This window comes from Anas acuta, chromosome 2, assembly GCF_963932015.1.
Source record: "Anas acuta chromosome 2, bAnaAcu1.1, whole genome shotgun sequence".
NCBI lineage: Eukaryota > Metazoa > Chordata > Aves > Anseriformes > Anatidae > Anas > Anas acuta.
In genome coordinates this window covers 44,675,740-44,690,721 of record NC_088980.1, presented here as the reverse complement: position 1 = coordinate 44,690,721, position 14,982 = coordinate 44,675,740, and the positions used below count along the sequence as shown (strand labels likewise).

The following is a 14,982-nucleotide window of genomic DNA, read 5'->3' as shown; positions in this document are numbered from 1 at the left end:
ACATAACTATTCTACAGAGTCAGTGCACAAGAAAATTGCGATTGAAGTTTACCTGCTGTGCTCTGTGAACGCATTTAACAGCCATCCATTTTTGCTCTGAGCTGAAGGGATATTCAGCCTTCCTTACGTAGTCCTCCTGGATCCCATCTAAACCCATCTGCATACAACAGAAAAAGCAACATAATGTAAGCACCTTTCTTTTCCAAACAACTAAACAATTTATTGAGACTTCTTAGTTAACAATAAATCACTTTCATTTCCTAAATTGCTTTTCAGAACATTGCTCCATGTAGACAAACTCCTGAAAAACAAGAACCAGAAGAACCTAGTAGCTTCTTTGAGGCTTCAGCATAAGTCAGACCATTTCAGTGTATATCTTCGATTCAAGGATCTTGATATATGTTCCAGATTATGACCATCCACAGACACAGGTTTTGCAATGACTAGCAATTTAGTTATTTGTTTGACAAAAGACATCCAAAATCCCAGTGCATTTTTTTTTAATCTATTCAATTTCTCTGCTAAAAGGGCCTAAACAATTATTAGACAAGACTGGCAGTCTGGAGGATGCAAGTCACTGATTTAAAGTTCAAATGATCTAACCTGAAATGGCTTTTTTTTTTCCTTCTTTTTTTTTTTTTTTTTTTTTTTACTGTTATGAATTTCCCCAAACAATTGATGTAAAACTGACCATAAAGATTCCAGGCAAAATGCATTTCATTCCCCACCCCAAAATGCAACTCAGTGAATTCCATGCTCTCTCCTTAGCCAAGTCCAAGTGCCAATTAAAAAAAGACGCATAAATAGCAGCCTGCCATAAGCCATTCTCAAGTACTTATGGACCTTCACATCTCCTTCACTACCTCCCTGTCCTGCCACAGATGTGAAAGAACCCCGTTCTTCTCTGTTTCTATGGGCTCTTGACAAAATAACATCACTTTAGTCCTTTCCAGTCAAAGACTGGAGACTTGGAATGAAATCTCAGCAAGATGGTATCACAGCCCTCAGTTACACAGGGAGGAAAAAGATTGTAATGCATTCACCTTCCAGTATTTTTATGAATTTATTTACCTTCACAGAAAAATCAAGTACTCAGATATCTTGCTATGTTTCTCAGTAACTGAGTGTCACAGCATAAAAAAAGCATTTAACCAGAGTGTCCACAATTCAAACTACCTGTGCCCAGCACTTAAATGGTACTGTAAATGGTGCAGCCACCATTATATCAGTCATCAACTTATTAGTACTCCTGATGAGAACTGGGAAAGAGCATAGTCAATATGCAACAGGTAAATTAACCTATGGCAGACAAAACAGCAGTACTGCGTGCAAAAAGATGGAAAATATTTTACTTCAATTCTAAATAACTTTTATCTTTCAGAATGCCCAGAGATTTCTAAATGATAAGAAACACAAGAGATGAGCAGTTGCAATACAAATGTAGGAGATGCAAATAAGGAAAAAACGAGAAGAAAAAAAATAACGTTTCTACACACTTGCCACCTACCATGAATCAAAAAAGCACCATTAAGTACCCACCTTCATAGCAAGTGCAATTAAAGCTCCTTCTGTTGGCTTCCCCATTAAGGTGTTGTTTCTAATCACAGCATCATTACACACACAGCCAGCCTAAAAGATGAGGACGGAAAGGGGAGAAAACACAACACAGGGTAAATGTCATGCATAACTCTTGTGCTATCAACAATTAAAAGAAACCTGTCTCTGCCAGTATCTCACCTCAACAATTTTGCTAATGGACGGGTTGTTATAACCATGAATAACTTCACCATCAAGCATCACTTCTCCAAACCTGTTATAACCTACTCCGGTAACCTGTAAGACAAAGAGCCAAAGGCAGCATGCAATGTAACATTTGCTGGGTTCTTAAACTGTTTTAATCTCAGCTTTTCACTATGAACTATAGAAAACTAAAACAATGTCATGCATAATGATGCATTTTACCCTGTGTGAATAGAATCCTCTACTCAACATCTAATGTAGCAGGTACCAGATTAGGTAAAAAACTCTGAAGCAACTGAGTTTTTCAATTAAATATTTTAGGCATTATTTTTCAAAAATTTAACAATTTTATTCCCATCTCCTTACTCAGTTAGGACATTTTTTTTTTTTTCCTCTCTCCTTTACTCCTTTTGCTTTCTAATTTTTTCCTCCTATTCCTAGTTAATAATGCATACCCCCTGCAGGGGAATGGAAGTACACAGCCAAGACCTACTTTCATGCAGGAAGAAGAAAATCATAGTTGAATGGCCTCTCAGCTGAGACTTTTGAGAGGTGTTAAAAACAGTAAAACTGTATATTTAATGCATAAAATGCAGGCGTCCCATTAGGATCCAGAAAGTCTTCAATTCTATGGCATTAACAGCTAGTATATTTTACAGCTATTTCAAATTCTCTTTCCATTAGGACAAAGGAGTTGATTTCACACAGCTATAAACAAATTATGCTAGTAGTAAAGAAAAAAAAAACAATTAAAGCATTCCTATAAAAATTTAATAATAGAAAATAAGTACCAAGAAATATAAGCAAACATAGGTAAATAACAGGAAAGGATAAAGAAAATTCCAGTATTTACTAATACAAAAAAATCAGTAAAGCTAATGGAGGGTTTTGTCAATGTGAATAAAACCCTAAGCATCAGGAGTTCAGGAATTCATGAACTTGTTTAAAGTACATTCCCATGGAACTACATATACAAGCATGCCTTGCTGCTTTTCCATTCCTATTGCTATTGCCTCTTTTTTGTGCATTTACTTCAGCCTTTACAGCAAACGCCCAACCTCAACCACAGCTTTATGTCCTGCCTCTACATTAAACTCCATCCATTATGAAAAAATCAAGTATGATAGTGCACTTGTAAGAAGGGTTCATACTATAAATCATCTTTTAGCCAAAATCTGGATACCTCTCCTATTTCAACTGTTCTTGACATATACATTTTGGTTTTATGCACCTGCTACAACAGAAGTCCCATTTTCCACACTGAAAAAAAATGCCAAGTCTCATTTTTGTCATGCATCTCAGCATCTTTTATTATGACCTACAGAATTTTATATATAATATAAAGCGAATTCTTCTATAACCACAGAATGCTTGCATAATGCAGCTCAAAATCTGAAATACTAGATGAAGAACAGAATTAGCTAGAAATTGAGGAACTAAGATTTGGTGCAACTAATTTACACTTCTTTAATTAATGCTTTATATGAAGTATAATCAAGAATATCTCAGCTGATACACACAGTGAAGTAGAAGCAAAATCTAACAGAGCTTCAACCACATACCTCAGCATGTTGCCCGTCTGAAGTAAAAATATGAGTAACGGTCATTTCATTCTTTGTCAGAGTTCCAGTTTTATCTGAACAAATTACATTGCAACAACCTGAAATAACCAATTAATACTTGTAAGACAAGGCCTGCCTAGAATAAAATGAGTGGCTAACAAGAACAAGAGCGTTCAAGACATGCAAATTTCTAGAAACGCTGCAGCTGTCCTTAGGAAAAAAAAAAAAAGATGGGATATAATAAATACAGGGAATTTTCAACTATTTGTGAATAGCTGTGCAAAGTTATTCACAAGTTTGTTTGGTAAATTAAAAAAGCTAATTAAAAGCCCAAACTGACAAGTTGTCCCAAGTGGTTCCATTCATTACCTCCTTAATTTTACTCTGATGCATCTCAAACTATACTCCTAAAGACTCAATTGCGACTACCATTGAGGAGGAAAGTTAAGAGCCTGCTTTACAGCAGTCATTTTTCTCAATCTGTAAGTGTGACTTAATACTAAAGCCATAATCTTTAATGAGATTAAAAAGATTACAGAAATGTGGAAATACACACTTGCTGTTTTAAGTCAGGAAAAGTATTTTGAAACAGTGTTGCACTGTTTTGACATTCCTTGACCCAACAGCAGAAATTGAAAAAGCAACAAAAAAAGCTTGCAATACTAATTAAACTGCTAAAGGCATTAGAAAAAATATTCCTAGTCTTCAAAGGAGAAATTCAACTGCAGCAGAATTACTTAAATTACGATTTCCGTTTCTTTTTCATATATTATGAATTACATGTTTCATGACTGAAACTACGTACAGAATGTTTCCAAGCTTACATCTTTTTTTTTTTTATATTTTAGGTTTTAATATAAGCAGTGCAACATCCTTAAGGTACATTTTGATTATAAAGATTTTTTCCAATATGCAAACTTGGATTTGTTTCCAACTGTCAAAAACACTCAAGTTTATGCCAAAAAAAGTTGATGTAAAGACTGTTTCACAAATCTGTTATTTAGCAAGAACATCTTAGAGCTAGCTAAAAATACTTGTACTGACATATTTTCACTGTTCTACTGTGAACGAAGAGTACTCCATACATCTAGTTACACACGCAGGTTTGAGTGTTACTAGTGTGACATGTAATTAATCAACACACTGCTTACTGCAATTCAAAAACCAAGTGCTGATAGGGCACACAAAAGCATAGACTTGAATTCTAACTGCTCATATAAAAGACACTCAGTTTCAAAATGTTTTAAAGATACCCCCACACTGCCAGCAAATAAGAACACCTGCTTCATTTACCATTAGCCACTGAGATTCTTATTGATTTTGTAAGATTTATATCCAACTACTATCTCTAAGTTAGTCTTGCCATACCTAAGGTTTCAACAATAGGGAGCTTTTTTACAATAGCCCGTTTCTTCACCATTCTCATCACACCCAGTGCCAGTGTCACTGTTACTACAATTGGGAGCCCTTCAGGGATTGCAGCTACAGCCAAGCTGAAACAAAAATAAATACACAAATCTTGTCTTAGAATGTCATAGATTAATACATAGCAATAACGCATTCACAGCTGAGAGCGTTGCTTCAATACTTATCTGTTAACAGAGGTTAAAAGTGAAAGGAACCAAATGTCATCTGATTCTATTTGTATACCACTTAAGACACATACTGAAAACAGTAACAATGTACAATGGCTTAGACACTTCTACCCACACAAAAGAAGAAAAATTGGGAAAAAAACAATTTTACTTTTGTTTTGCATACATGAGAAAACTACTGAGGACTGTGCAAAGCAGTCCAGGTTGTGAAGAATAAGTGTAGTCATCACTAAAAAGAAAGATATGCCACCACTCTCTGCCCTATTCACTGTCCATGTAATAGCAACCCAGCAACTTTTCTGAGAGTAGAGAGCTAGAGCATAAAAACTCAGTGTTATTCTCAGCAGACAACAGCCTGGAATTAAGTTTTTGCAGACAACATCCTGGAATTAAGTTTTTGTGATGTGCTGGAAAATGAGCTAATGAAGTACACAAGTAATTCAGTTTTATTTGATGCTACTTATAATACTGCATTTTCTTTATTTACTCAGTGACTGAAATTCAAATTGCACAACTCTATTGTCTGTTTACAGATGTTCCCAAAACTCTCAAACATCCACACAAATACACAATTTAAGAGACAGACAAGTACGTCCTGTATCATTACAAACGAATATGAACTTGCTTTTTTAAGCACAAAATCTGGTTTTACTTTGCATTACTTATCTAAAGAGACTGTGTGCAAGCACGTTATAATATACATCACTAGCTTTCAGACACTTCCTATCATGCATAATCTACACTATTTAAAAAATACATATACCTTACCTCACTCCAATTGTGAACATATCAAGAATGTGTTTTCCTTGCAACCAGCCAACCAGCATAATAACTCCTATAAAAAAAACAGTTGTCATGGTAAATACAAAACCAACGTGCACTGTAGCCTATCATTAAAAAGAACTCAGCCAAACTTATCATTATGCTGCCTATAAAAATCCATTATTTCTATCACTGTTGGAGCATGATTCCATTAGTACAGCAACGGTGAAGAAAATTTTTGCCAGTCAAGTTGCCCAATCATACCAGCAGTGAAGGACTCATGCACACCTTGAATCAGAAGAGACACTGCAACTTGAAGCATTTAGAAGGCCAAAAGAAGTCAGAAAAGCATGTTAGTGGGCAGAAGTAAACTTGCATTATAAGGGGGTTTGTTATGTCACATCAGTAATCTTCAGATTATTACTTGCATGAACTCATTAAACACTGGCAAACAAAATCAGAAGTCAAAATATCTAAAAGGAGATCAAGTCCCTCAGTTTTCCAAAACCTATGGGTTGGTTTCAGTTACAAAGTAATTTGTAGTTGTTTTGCATAAATCTCTTACCTATGATACCAAAGGAATACAAGGAAAGTTGTTTTCCTAAGAGATCCATGCTCTTCTGCAGAGGTGTCTTTGGAGCCTTGGTGAATGGTAAACACCCAACAGTTAACAAGCAGAAGTTAAAAGCATAAACTGTATCCTATTTCTTCAGGTATGCAAGCTTCAAGGCCTTGTCTCAAAACTAACTCGACCAAGATGTAGTTATACAGTATGTTTCCATGTGCTTACTTTGTGAAAGCACAAACTACTTTGTTCAATTCTCATGTAGAAGTCAAGAAGTTCAAAGAACACTTCAATGAAATGAACATTTTTTTTTAGAAATATCCTTTGGGAGTTTTGTGATGTCTACAGCAAAATCTAACACAAAAGGTCATATCAAGGATTTAAAAAAAAAAAAAACATGGGCTAAAAAACAACTGCATTTCTTCTAGACAGAAAAGTTCTTGATAACAAGAACAAAACTGACTTTTCAAGGCATAGGCATTAAAGCCCTGGAAGGCCAATTATATTTCAGGAGGAATTTGCTAACAAGCTGCAGAAAATACAAGTTAGCCAAATAGGAAGCTATAGAAACATTTAGTGCCAAAAAAAACGTATAAAAAAAATAGGAGGGGAACCCCAAGAAAAAAATTAAATAAAGAGATTATAAAAATTAGGAACATAAATTTTTATATTAACATATGGTAGACCTACAGTATGGAAAGTATAGTAATAAAAGGGAAACTGCATCAGTGTAAAATCTTTGTTCTACAAGGTATGAAAACAGTGCACACATTACATGGAAGTTCTGATACTGGGTTTGATTCACCCTTACCTTCAAAAATCTACTTTTAAAATAAGATTACTACAATAAGCATCATAAACATAACTTCACAATACTCTGATACTTCAGAATGTTTGTGTAAAACGCTTTTTGTTGCTGGTTCTTTCTTCATTAATAAATGCAATTGCTCCAATATAAACTATGTATCATAATCGTATTTTCCTCACATGTGTAATAAAGTGGATTACATTCTGCATGACAGAACAGCAGTATTCCCTTGAAAGGTCTAGTAAGGCACTGCAGCTAACAACGTGAGGTCAGTGATACACCCCCAGCTGACATATTTGATGCCTCACCTAATGCCCTTAGTTGTTCTGTTCTGGCAGATTTCAGAAATGTAATTTGGAAAAAAAAAATGTGCTGCCTATACTAGGCCTGATCATGCCCTGACAGCTGAAAATAGACTGTCACCTTATGACCTTATGTTGGTCAGAGAGCCAGGGAAGAAGTTAGAAGGCTGTTGAAACACAAAGTACTCCAAGAGTCTGACTTTCCATGTGGATCAGAGCACTGCAATAAAGAAAGTTACTACAGGAGTTTAGTATACTGAAGTCAAAGGGAGCTCTGTAACCTTGGAAAGATGGGCTAGGGATCATGAAGCAGCGGGAAACAAATTCATAACCTGAAAATACACCGCTCCTCAAGGGAAAACATAGCCCTGTGCATGCAGCATACAAATCCGTCATAACAAATACCTTTTGCACAAACATAGTTCCACTTGAAAAAATACACTACCACAAATCGCAGCAAGATTTGTTACATCCTTTAAACGCTTCAGAAAATTATTTTAAGAAATAACATTTTTAGGTCACCAATGGTGAATTTGTTACGCTGAATCCAATTACTACTTTCATGTTCAAGAGAGATTTGTTTCACTACAGAAAAGAATAGTATTAAAACAAATGTAATTAAATCTAACAAAGTTCCTATGAAATAAACTCCAAAAATACAGTTTTAATGAATGAATAATTTAATGTTGTTTCTAAATATCCATTCTTACCTCTTCTGCTTGCATCATTTTAAAAACCTCTCCAAATTCAGAGTTTTCTCCTGTTCCAATAACAATGCCCTAAAAAAAAAAATAAATAAATAAACATCACACCACCAAAAAGCAGTCATTTCAGATCTGAAGTTTTAAATTAAACGTACATGATTGTTCTTGACAGCTTTGATTTGAGTAGTCAATGGGCAAATGTCATTTAAACTGCTACAATTGTTAGCCTTATTAAGGCAAATAGGATGTATTTTTGTTAAAAAATAAAAAATAAATTTCACCCTCATGAAACAAACTGCTATTCTGTACTGCTGAAGTACAGCAACTAACTGTAACAAAACGCCAATAGTGCAACATCCAGCTAGCACCAAACATATCTGTAATTTCATTTACAGGTTTTCAAACTCTAACATATGAATGTAGTTCTGCAAGTTCACAAATACCAAATCCTAGATAGAAGGGTTTCACACCATCTGTTCCCTGAAAATTTGAGGGCTCCTGGCCATGATTTTTTCCCCTCCCCATGTCTGAAAAAGCACCATTGAGAACAGCTTTGCATTGTATCACAGTAAAGTCATTCTCATCCTTATTTCCAGTAAACATTTCTATTCCTACTCCATTTCTACTATCTAAGAAAAAATAAAACATACGTAGTCATTAAATAACAGTTATCAACAGGTAAGTTAAAATTAAAAATAACTGGTTTCATTCATAGTTAAAACACAGAATATATTGTTTCCTATCAATAATAATTTTACCTTTGCTTTTCCACATCTGACCAACGTTCCCATGAAAGCAATATTGCTCCTTGAAGTAAGGTCTCCATTGGTTGCTGCTGGCTGAGGAGCTATAGATTTAGAGCAAGGAGCTGTCTCACCTGTGAGACTGGATTCATCAATAGAAAGGTCTGCAGCCTTTGAAAACAAAATATATAGAGTAGGTAAAAAGCATAGCAATAATCTTTCGTAAGTAGTTGAATTCGTAATAAAAAAGTTTCCCAACTCTGGCCATGAAAAATATACCTAATTTATTCATATGACAAGAAACCATATATCAATATTGACCATATTTTCAGAACCAGCACAGCAGCAAGCATTCCTACAGAACATTGCAGCAATAAATTTGCTTTGCAAAGTCAAAGTTTACTCCTAATTTTATGTTCATGACTTTCTCTACAAAACAGTCAAGAGGTTGTAACTGTGATGCACTCCATTACCAAATAATATAATTAACTGGGACTGTAAATGTAAATGTACTATCCTTTCAATTCTTTCTCTGTCCATTTCCTCCTATCTTGTTCATTAAGAACACATAACAAAATACATACAGTGGATTTTTGTCCACAACATGTCTCTAAGGAAAATGCCATTCAGGCAACAGGCATGGCTGGATAAACTTTTTTTAGGTTTTGCTTTTGTGTTTTTTGGCGACAAGTGCACATGGTAGGAGAAGGAAAAAGGAAAAACTGAATTAACATTACAGCTACTCAAATGTCTGATAGGTGAATACAAGAAAGACTGTTTTCTATAAACAAAACATAAAACAGAGAAATATATAATAAAAATAGAAATTTAAATGTCTTTCCCCAACTGACATCACTTTTAACATTTTCTATTGACTTTAATGGATCATGAACAAAGTCAAAGCTTGAACCATAAAATTCTACTGATGCAATCCAAGTAAAATAATTTTGCAGTATCAAAAATTATAAAGTCATTACTTGTGAATATATCACTAAATTTCAATATATCTGTATTGAGAAAAGCAGCATTAAAAGGATGCTTAATAAAACTAAATTACCAAAAAAGCTCTTTGAAAAGATATCACTTGCAAGAATCATTCACATTGCATTTGGTACCACCATACTATAGCACACCACTCTGAGGTTCAAAGTTATTTTTGGTTTATTCTCTTAAGTGACATGTTACTCCAGTAACTCTTGCACTCCAGTTCCAGCTGGACAACAAAATGAACAAAGGCATACTAAATCAAAAATTTAGTCAATGTTCAGAAGAGAACAGTACCCTTACTAAAGTGCTTTCTGATCACATTCCTCTAATTCTTCCTGTTCTCTTAAATATGTACCAGGACAGTATCCATTTTTAAAAGATGGATGCTGTATCAATAAAGGAAAGGGGGCACTTATCAAAAACTGCAAGGAATGTTTCAAGCAAAGCCATAAGGAATGATTAGCTCCAGAAAGTTCTATAGCAATTTTTATTTGCAACATATTCCTCAGACTCCAAACTGAAACAGGATGTTCAGATTTATCCATGAGCTCTGAAACACTTGTCATCACTAGTGAAGTCAATTTTGTTCAAAACTGAAGTTGCTACAGGCATGTTAGTTGTAGTGTTCTGGATTTAAAGAGTATTACTAGAAAACTTGACAGAGGACTCATTAACCTGCACAAAGCTTAGGCCAGAAAAGTTCATTCTATAATGTTTTGGAAAACAAGATTGCCCCCCAAGTCCAGCAAAGAAATTTCTTCTCTTATATATATGTATACATGAAAACAATATATAGAAAAAGAAGACTTCAGAAAATAAACAGCACTTAATTAGCATTTCTATAAGTTTCTAAGACAGTATTATTTGAACACGCTAAAGAAATCTATTTTTTTTTTTTTTTTATCTGAAAAGACAACCTTTTGTGATCCCACAAGAAAGGTTATCTCAAACACAAACCTTCACGGAATCATAGCAGTAGGCATTCCTGCACAGATTGTACATTTGCTTCTCCCTCTACTTTTTTCCATGTGAGAACATGAAGGCACGAGGTTAGGCCTAGCAGCTTTTAAGAACTGACTGCTTTGGCCACAAGTCCAGAACACAAAAAAAACACAAATTCTGTCTTTTTCGTACTGTTTCTGATTATGGACTTACATTGAAATATTTATTTGCTTTGTTTATATCTCTAATGTAATATGCTTAATTTATCCTCCTGTATAAATAGGAGATATCAGAGTTTTCTGGTGATCATAGTTAGCCTTTTTACAGAAGATTGGACTTGAAGTTTCCAGAAGAAGGCATGTACATTTTGCCAAGTAAGATAGATGCATCATACACACACGTGTATATAAAACAACCCCCACTGTGTGGTAGAGATTTCCAAGGCCAGAACGAGGCAACTCCTTATGATGACATGCTCTTATTTTCAAATATCTGCAAGAATAGTTGAAATAAAGATGGTGCAAATTTTGAGGTTGTGTAGACAGATTAGAAACTTTTAATTCCCCTTCTGCTTTCCATTGTAACAGGTCCAAGAATGCTGCTAATATGGTATGCCATGAGCTTACGAATGAGATAGTAAATGCTGCTGCAACAGCACTTCTACACTAACATAGACACTATACAATTGTTGAGGGAAGAAGAAAGTTTTTGAAGTCACTAACAAAGATTATTCAGAAAAACATTAAGTACTGACTATATTACAAGGGCTAACAGATGATCCACTAACAGATGATGCAGACAAACTTCCCAAGAGCACCACAAATTTTTCTTAGACACTAGCTGGTATAGGTTTTGTCTATAAAACTAGCAGTGTTCAGAGAACACTGCAACTACACCCTGAAATTAATGCAAATATAGACATGAAATCAGCTGCTAACATATCTCACAATTCAGACTAAAAACAGCCATTTGACTTAACATTCAGAAGAAGTATTTAACTCAAGTTTTCAGTAACAGACTGCATACATAAAATTGGAAAAATACCTCTTTCATTTCCTACAATCAAAACCCACATATATTAAGAATTCACAATTACATTTAGGAGTTTAATTATTTCAAAGTTTCTATCAAAATAGTTGCAAGCTCCAAACAATAATATTTATGCAGTTCAGTATTCAGTAGCTATCTTCTCTTCCCCTCTGTCCCACAAAAAGAAATGCTATTAAATATTAAAGCAATAGTAGGTATATACCTCAAATAATCGTAGATCAGCCGGGACTCTGTCTCCAACTGACAAGCAGACCGTATCACCTGGGACTAAATCTCTTGCAAGTGTATGTTCCACTCTACCTTCTCGTACACTGTAGGCATAAATACAAGGTCAAGTTACATAAGAATGTCTTCTCTGGCATTTTGTCTTAGAAAAGTGAAGTGTTGACTATACGTTGCAGTGCTACTGATTCCAGAAAAAGACAATTGCAATTTTGCTGTTTATTTCTCTAGAAATTACACATCAGTGATATCATTTGAAGTGTTCAAGGGGCAACAACGTGGAGTAATATTTTTTGCCAATAAAACAATCTTTAAAATGAGTCGAAATAAGTTTTCTGTATCAGTGTAATGCTTGCTATAAAAGGTATTAAGTTCAGTAAAAACTTTTTCTTCTAGTCATTTCACATTAAACTTAACATGACTTAATTTAGGAGAGAGAGGACATACAATTCCATACCAGTGGCATTCTGGAGGCACAAGTTTACTAAGCTCTTCAAGAGATTTTTCTGATCTGTACTCCTGCAAAGACAATAAAACAAAGAAGTGAATGTTTTAAAACGGGCAAAACTTAAACAATAACAAGATAGATTTCAGCAGATGTGGATGTGTTCCATTAGTAAAGTTGTTATAACATTCCAAAGAATCAGTTAAGATATGCCCTACAACAGTTCCTCATTAGATATACTTTAAAAAGCAAATACAGTCCAAATACTGGAAGCTTTACAGATTTAAGAACTTGCCTACACGCGTTATTTCTGAAAAACTGGTAGAGATTTTTTGCATTTTCTTTTAATACCTTCAAGGCTTTGTAATTCTTACAGTAATGCTTCTAAACACAGGGATCAAGTTCTACAGTTTATCAAGTTTGTACCAAAACCAGTGTTCAAACTCTAAGCCCCTGGAGAACTATGGTAATACAATTCACCTCTAACTCAGATTTTATAATAAATTTCAAGATAAACAAAGATTAAAAGCACAAACAGGAAGCTATTTTGGTTTAAGCAGACACTGAATAAAGCTGGGTATTCAAAGAATGATAATAACGTTTTTATGACTTACGTTATTTAAAATATATTTTGGGGGGTAAAATTTCTGTACGACACTGCAGCCAAAGCTTTATGGTCAAAAACTGTTTTCTATGAAATCAAGTATTTTAAAGCACTTCAGCACAGTTTAATCTGAATGCTTCTTTACAAGTAGTCTTTTATTGCTGAGTATATTACCCATACAGATGCATAAATGTCAATGTAGTTAAAGCAAGAAAAATTGTGCACTTTAGAAAAGGGAAAAGACTTGGATGAAAGCACAGAGCTCTTTAATCAAGCATTGTGCAGCTGCACAACATATCAGGACAACTACTTATTAAATAGAAGAGCATACATAAAAGCAATAATCTTGTTTGGACAACAGATGTCTTACCTGAACAAAGGCAACTGTAACGACGATGAGTATTGCCTGCGAGAAAACAAAAGCAGATAAGATAAAAGAATTCCAAATGGCCATGAAAGTTACTGATCATATTTGCTTTTTCTCAACCATAGTTGTTACTACACATTAGCAATATGGTTTGGAAACAGACTTTCTCATGCTCAAAATGACCAGATTTCCCTCAGGCCTACTAAAGACAAAACAAAAAAACAATGGCATTATCTCTACATCTGTTTTAGTGTCATCCAAGAACTTCAATAAGGTAATGCTACTAAAAATGAGATTGATAACTAGACAGTGACTTTGAAGTAAAATGTTAAGCGATTGTAAGCTCTCCTCTGCATTTCTAAAAGGCGAACAAGAGACAACAGTGGGGAGAGATCCAGAACACAAATAGAAAAAAAAAAGTCTGAATGAAGTATGAATGGTTTTCACTGCCACAAAAACTGTTGCAAAGCATCAGATTTTGTTTCATTCAAATGACCAGATAACAGAAAGATTAAGAATAAACTGAAGACTAGAGACAGAGTTGAGCAACGGGTGTGGAGCCATAAAATATCTCGGTAAGGAAGACAAGGGGAGGAAACTTGGGAACTTTGCCCAAGACTCCCATGGAGTAAGATAATACAATGACTCCACCCCAGACAGCCAAGATCCAAACCAAAAAGGCAAAAAAAAAGTTGCCCATTAGGAATAGTCCAAGAGAAGCACCAAGACCTCAGTAATAAGCTTTCCCCTATATCACACACAATTCCGGTCACAACACTTCAACATGAACATCACTGGGCTTGTAAGCATCGGACGTGAAAATGAGTGAATGAATGAGATCTATTAGAGAATGAGACAAAGATGAATGTTGTTTAAACTACCATCTTCCCCCTCAATACAGTCTAGAGTTTTGCTACACTAAATAAATTTGTTACTCAGACTGAGTTGTTGCACTTCTTACATAGCCACATCTAAGATACAATTGTATCTCAGAAGTGCAACAGCCATTAATTAAGCCCTTAAAGTGCACCTTGTAACTTCTAAAAAATAAGACATGACCATTTTGAAAGAGAAAAACTCTTGCATTAACTAAATCAAAGATAAATCCAGCAAGTCTGCCTTGTTGGTGACACTAACATTAGCCTCAGCGACTGAGTCCTAGTAAATAATTATATGCATTTCTCCCTCTTTCCTTGGGGTATTGCTTCCAGAGTTGCATATATGCTTCCTTGGCAAGCAGTACTAACTTCTTTTCATGCTACCTGTCACAGCTTTGATACCCTAGTCTCATGTCAGTGTCTAACTTTGGGGTCTATGTGCAATGGCTTGAAACAAGAAGACAGAATCTTCCAACTATGAAAAGGTAGGGTGTATTTTTGTTGTTTTAAGATCTGAGCCCAGTTCAGGTCATCACGCAGCTCTACAGTACATTTTTTTATCATCTGAACTAAAAACTTTGGCAAAAGTTGCTCAAGCCAGCAATGCTATCAAAAGAAATGTATGTCATAGATACTTAGCAGCAAATGAGTTTTGTTGCTAAGGCTCTCAGCAGAAATATACAGACACAGAAGTTGCACTGTCATC

The 14,982-nt window shown here is 34.9% G+C and overlaps 1 protein-coding gene across 3 annotated transcripts in view; it reads right to left on the bottom strand.

The window, feature by feature from the left end:
• Positions 1–14,982, bottom strand: part of ATP2C1 (ATPase secretory pathway Ca2+ transporting 1) — a 49,916-nt gene that overhangs the window by 15,027 nt on the left and 19,907 nt on the right. For all 3 annotated transcript variants that reach the window (XM_068674532.1, XM_068674530.1, XM_068674531.1), the window contains exons 5-16: positions 13,402–13,437; positions 12,440–12,501; positions 11,963–12,071; positions 8,797–8,952; positions 8,045–8,113; positions 6,225–6,300; positions 5,666–5,732; positions 4,671–4,795; positions 3,303–3,400; positions 1,738–1,833; positions 1,540–1,629; positions 53–157 (exon numbers count right to left, since the gene is read on the bottom strand). In XM_068674532.1, coding sequence (XP_068530633.1) covers positions 53–157; positions 1,540–1,629; positions 1,738–1,833; positions 3,303–3,400; positions 4,671–4,795; positions 5,666–5,732; positions 6,225–6,300; positions 8,045–8,113; positions 8,797–8,952; positions 11,963–12,071; positions 12,440–12,501; positions 13,402–13,437 — 1,089 coding nt within the window. The remainder of the gene's footprint in view (positions 1–52; positions 158–1,539; positions 1,630–1,737; positions 1,834–3,302; positions 3,401–4,670; positions 4,796–5,665; positions 5,733–6,224; positions 6,301–8,044; positions 8,114–8,796; positions 8,953–11,962; positions 12,072–12,439; positions 12,502–13,401; positions 13,438–14,982) is intronic.